At 49.9% G+C, this 7710-nt stretch overlaps 1 protein-coding gene and 2 pseudogenes across 1 annotated transcript, besides 4 other annotated features; all 3 read right to left on the bottom strand.

The window, feature by feature from the left end:
• On the bottom strand, positions 1-2078 carry Tc00.1047053508529.40 (annotated as a pseudogene; the record flags this gene model as incomplete).
• Positions 1-2608: a sequence feature (heterozygous, Esmeraldo-like haplotype).
• Positions 2609-7710: a sequence feature (areas not merged during assembly with more than two copies in the genome that could not be assigned to a particular haplotype).
• On the bottom strand, positions 3343-6105 carry Tc00.1047053508529.30 (annotated as a pseudogene).
• Positions 6270-6727: a mobile genetic element.
• Positions 6528-6554: a microsatellite.
• On the bottom strand, positions 6967-7710 carry Tc00.1047053508529.10 (retrotransposon hot spot (RHS) protein, putative; the record flags this gene model as incomplete). Its single annotated transcript, XM_800181.1, has 1 exon — positions 6967-7710. A coding segment is annotated over one exon (744 nt), but the record flags the coding sequence as incomplete, so codon positions are not given.

Here is a 7710-nt window from a genome sequence, read left to right as displayed (position 1 = left end):
CGCGGTTGTGCAACAGGACGTTGCTCACCGTCACATGAGTGTTACCGAGCACTCTTGCCGCCGCCGCCAACGCAGAAGTGTGAAACGCTGTGGGACCTCAACAGCGTTATTAGGCTCTTGGAAAAGCTCTCATAGTCCTCATCCTCCTCATAATCCACTTATCCGTCGTATATCGTCGATCCATCCACGTACAAAATCAACCCCGCATCATCCCATTGCAGTGCCAACTGATGTGTTTTGCCCTGCACTAAGTCGGGATCCCCTGACAAATTATGAGTCTCACCGTTGAAGGTGGCCTCCTAGTTCCTTCCACTCGTGTAGAACAGCCCAAAAGCACCGTGCTGTCAGTGTCATTCATCCCCACACCCACCAAAAAAACAGGGCCATTATGCGGCTCCTCATGGATAGTCACCGTCGCCAAAAAAGGTCAAACTTGTTGTTTGCGAAGTAGTACGACACATTCTGCCCCAGCTTGCCAACAGGCCACTAAACCCCCTGCTCCAGACCCTTTGAACGTCATCCCTCCATCAACCCCTGACCTCCCATTGTTCACTGCTGCATTCACGCAGAGATACTCGTCGGCCCACGTGCTGTCAGTTGACGTGTTGGATAAAAAGCCAAACAGCCCTTTAGTGGGGGCTGAACCATTACAGTCACGGCGCTTCTGAGTCTTTTCACCCACGCAGCGGTATTCATTCGCAACCTACGCGTCCTTCTCCTTCCAGGCAACCAACACCCTCTTCACGCCCTTCAACTTCTCCGTCAATTCCACAAAAGCAGTGTTGCATTCGTCATCCGCAGCAGCGACCTCGTGCGAGCAGTACAGTTTTATCCACTCTTTCTCCTCCAACAATGATCGCACTTCGTCTGTGGCGTAAAGCAGAGTGCTGGCGGCAAACTTCTCATTTTCAGCGGATATCGGCCCAACATCATAAATTCGCTGCATTTCCGTCAGCCGCAAGTCTACTCGACCCGCTTCTTCTCCCTCCTTCCAGGAATATACCGGCTGGCCGAAATGGACGACGTTCTGTCCATCGATCGTCGCGCTGACAAGGCCACCCTGCACGCCGTGCCCCGGACGCGTCAGTGAGTTGCCCCACACGTGTGAAAGAGGGTCGTATGCCTCCGTCCACCGACTCCCCTTTTCGTCCGCCCTCTAAACCCTGCAGCTGCCGTCCCCACACGACGTCATCATGCGGAGACCTTTGCCCTCCCATTCAGGGACCGCAGGCTGGATGCAGTCCTCGGGAGCCGTATAATCCGAAAACTCCCAATCATGCGTAAAACCCTTGGCAAGGATAGTCAAAGAAACGCTCCTTCCATCACCATTCAATAACTGAATAGGCAGCACATAGCGACCACCGTCCTCCAGCCTAACGCCTGCGCTGCCACCACCCAAAAATTGTTTGAAGCGTCCGGGATGGGGTTTGCAGTACCTTAAAAGGCCGGTAGGATTCGATGTGCTATCGTAATCCCACTCAAACGCCTTCATCTTCCTATTACCACATCCAGCTGAAACCTTGCCACTCGCGTACCTGGCCATCCTATAGTCATCACCAGCCACATCCGTCAATGGAGCCCTTTACATGCCACAACCACCAAAAAGAACATTCATTTCGCCATAATACACAATACTAGTGGAGCCCAACAGACGGTCAACTTTGGTGTCAAAATGATCCATCCCAACGACTTCCCTATCATCCACTTCTTTTCGTTCCCTTTCAACCACTTTGCGGCAACTTCAACATACAATTCGCTATCTTTGGAGTTCTTGTAATGTGCTTCAGCAACAGCCACAACAACACCATCCACCTCAACAAGAGAAGGTGCACGGAACGAGTCGTAACCCGCCTTCCTCGCGACATCCATTAAATTAGAAACCGAATCCCATCCAGTAAAGATGATCAAATTCTCTCAATCACTCTTAGCAGCAGCACCGCGGAAGCAAACACACGCCGGGACATGTTGGACCACTGCGGCTCACTCTCTCTTCCTTCCCTCCTCCTTCCGCTGGATCAGGTCATGCCGCGATAATTGTGTGTGCGGGGTGCCTTCACTGCAGCAACACGTGAGAGCATACAAATATGTGTGTGTGGGCGGTGTGTGTGTGCTGTTGTTGGTGCTTTCAGAGCCTTCGGATTTCACAGTGGCGATTAGCGCTTGTTTTCTTTCCTAACGTGTGTATGCGTGTGTTCAAGAAGTGGAGAGTACAGCAGCAACAGCGGCAATACACCAGACACGTCAGTGGGGAGCAGAGCAGAGCACCCACGCGGAGAGCGGGGCACGAGACAATCCGGAAGGGACGGCACGGAGGACCATGACCCACAGAAAAGAGCAGCAACACGGCAAGTCACGGCGGGCCGTCGGTGTGTGCGGGCCAGCCCTCACGCGGTGCAACACGCCACACCCAACAGGGAATGACAGACAGACAGGCGGAGAGAGATGAATGGATGCCGTCAAGAGGCACTCAAAATCAACATGGCCCGTGAGCATGCGGCCACTCCACGCAGGAACACAAGAGGAGAAAAGGATGAGAGGGGGAAAAGCAAGAAGCAGCACAACACACACAAAAGAAACAAAAGACAGGTGGGAAAAGCATCGCCAAGGGCCACACCCTGGCAGGCGACTCCACACTAGCCCTCACACACACACACACAGGCACCATCGCAGTGCCGTCAGTCCGCGGGTGAGAAGATTCGGCCCTCCACACAACAAACGCACACAGAGCCAGCAATCAACCACCAATGGACAAGAACGAGAAGAGACACACGCGCCATAGCAATGCTGCCAGTCCGCCATGGAAGAGAAAAAGTAACCCACCGCCAACACACAACGCACACGGAGCTAGCAATCACCCAAAGAGCCACACGCGAAATTAATTCCTCATCCATCCACGACGCGGCGCCTCACTCCACGCGGTCACACGGAGCGCACTGTTTCCTCAATAGAAATTATTCGTCGTCCATCCCCTTAAAAATGCTTCTGTTAGTGATGGGAATCAGAACACAATAGAAGAAAATGGGCAATGCAGTAGTACTGCGACACCACCAGCCACAATGATTCCCTCATACCAGGGCAATTCTCCAATTATGCCTCGTATGCACACATAATCAACATACCATATAAAGATCACCCAATGTTTTTCACCAGAAACCAAACAACCCCACTCCCTCCCTAATTTTCTTCTGCCACTATTGTGTTCGATAGCGTTGGTCATTTTGGGCATTTGTGTGCGGTGCTGCCGCATGGGGATGGTGCACCCGCACCGCATGCTCAGACACAAGTATCCAAAAATATATAACTCCCACAATATTTTTTGCCACAAATCAAAACTGCCCCTTTCCCCAATTTTTTTTTTACTATTTATACGGTTCCTCCACACTTCGGAGGGATTTGTCTCTTCTATTCCAAAGTCTCCGGATGATATTGTCACTTGGTACTGGCGCACCTTTTCCTCCCAGAATGCCGCTATTTCACGGCTTTCAACGTCGCTCACACTATTGGGATTGACGACATCACATCTCCGCCAGTCATTCATCGGCGTGCTGTCTGCCTGCTGCACATTAATAATATCCCACGACATGTCTCGGGATAACTCCTCCCAACCATTAAAATATGCCGCCAGACACTCAGTGAACTGCCTCACAGTGCTGGCGGTGGTGTGGTGCCCACCCGCCGTAGTCATCTGCAGCCCAACCAGCGTCCTCCGCGGTGACTTCAGAAAGAAAAAAAAAGTCCACCAGTGGAAAGCCTGCACCCGCCGGTATGCGCAGCAGCCGATGCTTTATATTAGTATTTGTATGGTAGTCCATTGCAACCACTCCACATACAACTCGGCGGGGTGCCCTTCAGGGTTCGCCTTCAGCACCGCGCACTGTCCTCCACGACGTGCTGGTGGCCTCAGTTCCTTGAGGTCCTCCAATAATGCACTGAAAAACTCCCCAAAACATGAATGCGCGCAAGCCAAACTTTTTCATACATTCAGAAAAAAGAGTATTCCTCTTCCCCAATACTAGCAACAGAAAAGAATACCTTTCTCACTCATCACGTTTCCAGAAATAGTGCGGTATTCGACGCCCGAAGCAAAAAGATATCGGTGCGTTGAGAAATACCTCAGCACCGACTTCTGCTCTTGTTCGGACAACCCTCACGAGCTTTTGAGACGGATCCTCGGAGTCCCACAGTCTCACTCCCCCATGTGTAAAGTGCTTTTCACCATCCCCAGACTTGATCCCATCCCAGACTTGATCCCATTAACGGCACCCAAGCGAACAATATAAATTTTCTCATCAAAGATGTGACGTGGAATCGGCCCCACGTTATCCATGCGTTCTTTGACCATCTTCCAGTATCCCGCTTGTTTCTCCGCAGTCTCATCACGCTTCATCCATGCACACATTGCCTTCGCATCCATCTCGGAGGGGCAATTCATGATGATTCGCGCGGCTCCTTTTTGTTTCTCCCATTCATCATAGTTGCCCACGCTTGGCGATGACACCACAATCATGCCCCATCCGGGGCCAGGCAAAAAAATTTCCTCTGGCGGTGTTCCTTGCCTTGTCACATCGTAAATAATATACCCTTTCATCTTCAAATGCCAAAAATCACACAAAAATTCCTTGGATGGTCCTCTACCCAGGTATCTTGTCACCGTCTTGATGGTCTTGTCAAACACGTACGTCGTATCTCCAAAACGGTGGACAACCAATTGGAGTTTCTCCACATCGTGGTGCAGCAACTGGTAGAGGAGGTACGAGCCGGCAGCCATCGACTTTCCAATCCCGGGCGTCCCAATCAACACACGCTTCTTGGGCTCAAAGTCGGCCTCATCGTCAGTGCTGAACCATTCGCTTAGATCCTCAAAGACGATCCGCCACGCTCGCTCCACCTCACAGTTCACATAGAAGTCACGAGTGGATTTATTCTCCTCCCATTCCCACGAGTACGGCCATCCCCTGTCCGAGGTGAGCACCATCAGTCTGGGACGCGCTGCACCGGATTGCTCCACACCGTCATCCTTTTCGAGAGTGTCGCCAACTCCCTTGTACGTCCATGACTGCGGTGGTTCCCCCTCCTCCACCTCCATTCCCGTCCCCTCGCCGCCAGGAACTTCCACGACATGGTGCCATCCCGCATTGTACACAGACTCTTAGCATCCCTTCAGGTATATCGGTGAACTCGACGTCGTTGGGTTCCTCGCTTCCTCGGCGGCTGCATCCAAAAACCTTTTGTTGATTTCATGAACACTTGCCTTTACCTCCGCAGCCACCAAACACTTCAGTAGATTGTCCACACCATTTTTGTAAGGCTTGTGTACATCCTCTTCCATGTCCATTTCATCCCTTACAGCAATCTCCATCATCACATAACGATCGGATGCCTGCATTTCGCCCAATACTCCCGCATCGCAAATATACTTCTCGGGGTTCTTTAAAAAATCCTCCCGCAAGACATTCCGATTGGCGTCCACAAAGCCCCTGCCATCAAATCTCCTATTAAGAAGCTCATTCAGCTTTCTGTCCATGACACGAACTTTTCGTTTAAAAAGTACATCTTCAATCTTAGTTACAAGGGTGAATTCTCTTCGCTGCTCCGAGTATCCGTCTGGCATTTCAAGAGCTGAATCAAGTTTTTGCATTGCCCGGAAATTGATCGTATCCCTCCTCTCATAGTCCCTCCATTGAAGAAGAAAGAACACACCCTCGTGAAGAAGTTTGTACATCTGGTAGTACGTCAAATTAAGAATTCCCTCAAGAAGCTGCTGGTCATTTACGTAAGCATCAAGTCTCCAAATAAACGTCTCCCCCGTCGCATTGCAGTCTTTCATCAACGGTCGCCCTGGAGCCAATACAATTCCAAAAAAAATATTAAGCTTCAAGCTGGTGCTGAGAGTATCTCCGTCTAGCATTAGATCTTCCACCAGACTGTCAAGATTCCACTGCGGTCACTCTTTACTCCCCACCAAATGTCGAGCTGTAGCGTCGGAGACAACACAGGTGCCGCTGGCTCCAAAGGACACTCGCGGCTGTTTCGTCCCGCTGTCCCAATGGCGTTGGGCGTGGCGCTCGCATGGCGGGACGGTCGGTGCGCCATGCAGCCGCACTGCAACGCCTGTCGGTGAAAAAGCCGAGGCCCACCGTCCCCGCAGCAACGCAACGTGCAATCGGCCACAACACCGCCACATTATCGCCCTTTTATATTTTATTCACGTTGTCGGTCTGTTTGCCCCATCAACAACACTAAAAATAACCGCACAACTTCACAGAGGAAAGAATCTTCTGGGCCGCTGGCCGGATCCTGTAATTACCCAAAAAAAAAAAGGGAAAAAAGCGGTAAATGGAGAGGTAGTGAGTTCTCCGTAATGTTTGCCCCAATGTGTCTATGTATACGCATTCTGTCAATCACTGCCGTGGAATTCTGCACATAGTTAGAATTAGAAACACTTATCCCCTGCGAAGTGGCAGGCCTTTGGGGCTCCTCCAGCCGTAAGAAAACGCCGCAAGGTGGGAATCACAGAGTGGGAAGGCAAAAATGAAAAATAAAAATAAAAATAATAAAAAACAATTTCGTCTGGCAGCTGTCGGCTCCCTGACTCCCTCAATCGCGGTCTCCCAGAAGACCGTGCGATAGAAGAGGAAAAAGTTGTGAAGAGATATCTTCGTTTGTGCGAGATATGAATTTATTTGGGCAGCCAGCCGTCCTCTCAAGCATTCTTTTCACAAAATCCCATGAAAATAAAAAAAAATTCTGCGGCCCCTACAGTGCGCAACAGCCTCCAGTGACGATGCGCCTCTGGTGGATAAAATAAAATGAAATGAAAAAAGGGTGTGGTGAGTGTGGCACTGCTGATCACAACGGTTCTCTGAAAAGAAAGTAATTCCCTGTCCAGACCTCGTAGGCACACACATATGAAAATCGTTAAAATACTTCCTAATATATTTCACCAAGACAAAATGCACTTTGATACTACTTATTTTTTTCAAATTTCTTGCCTTTTCTATCCCCCTCAGGTAGACCGTCATGAGAAAATTTGTTTGCCTCAGGAAATTTACCTTTTAAAATAACCTGGTATTGGTGTACCCTTCCGTTCCAGAACGCCACAATTTTTTTTTCAGCGTCGGTTTTATTCCTGGAATTGACGTAATCACATCTCTGCCAATTTTTCATCGGCTTGCTGTCTGCGTGTTGTATATAAATAATATCCCACGACAATCCTTGAGCAAATCTCTCCCAACCATCAAAATATTTCGACAGGTGCTCAGTGAACAGATTCACAGTGCTGGTTATCGTGTGATGCGCACTCGCCGTCGTCATCTGCAGCCCAACCAGCGTCTTCCGCGGTGACTTCAAAAAGAAAAAGCCGTCCACCAGCGGAAAGGTTGGGAACGTCGGTATGTACAGCACCCGATAATTTAATTCTTGCGGGCCATCAATGAACTTCAGTTCAGTTATTGCAGCTGCCTCGGTGGGGTAACCCTGAGGGTTTAACGTTAGCACCGAGGACCGTGGTTTGGAAGGTGATGGTGGCTTCAGCTCCTTGAGATCCTTCACTATGGAAGTGACAAACTCCACACGCAAGAATACGCTTAAAGAATACTTTTCCAAAGCTGCAGATTGAACAACATTCTTCATACCCAATACGAGGAAAAAAATATCATGCGCACTCAGCACCTTTGCCAAACGAGATACTGTTAAAACCCCAAGATAATC

Source organism: Trypanosoma cruzi, genomic scaffold, assembly GCF_000209065.1.
Source record: "Trypanosoma cruzi strain CL Brener 1047053516893 genomic scaffold, whole genome shotgun sequence".
Lineage (NCBI taxonomy): Eukaryota > Euglenozoa > Kinetoplastea > Trypanosomatida > Trypanosomatidae > Trypanosoma > Trypanosoma cruzi.
This window is presented reverse-complemented; position numbering and strand designations above follow the sequence as displayed.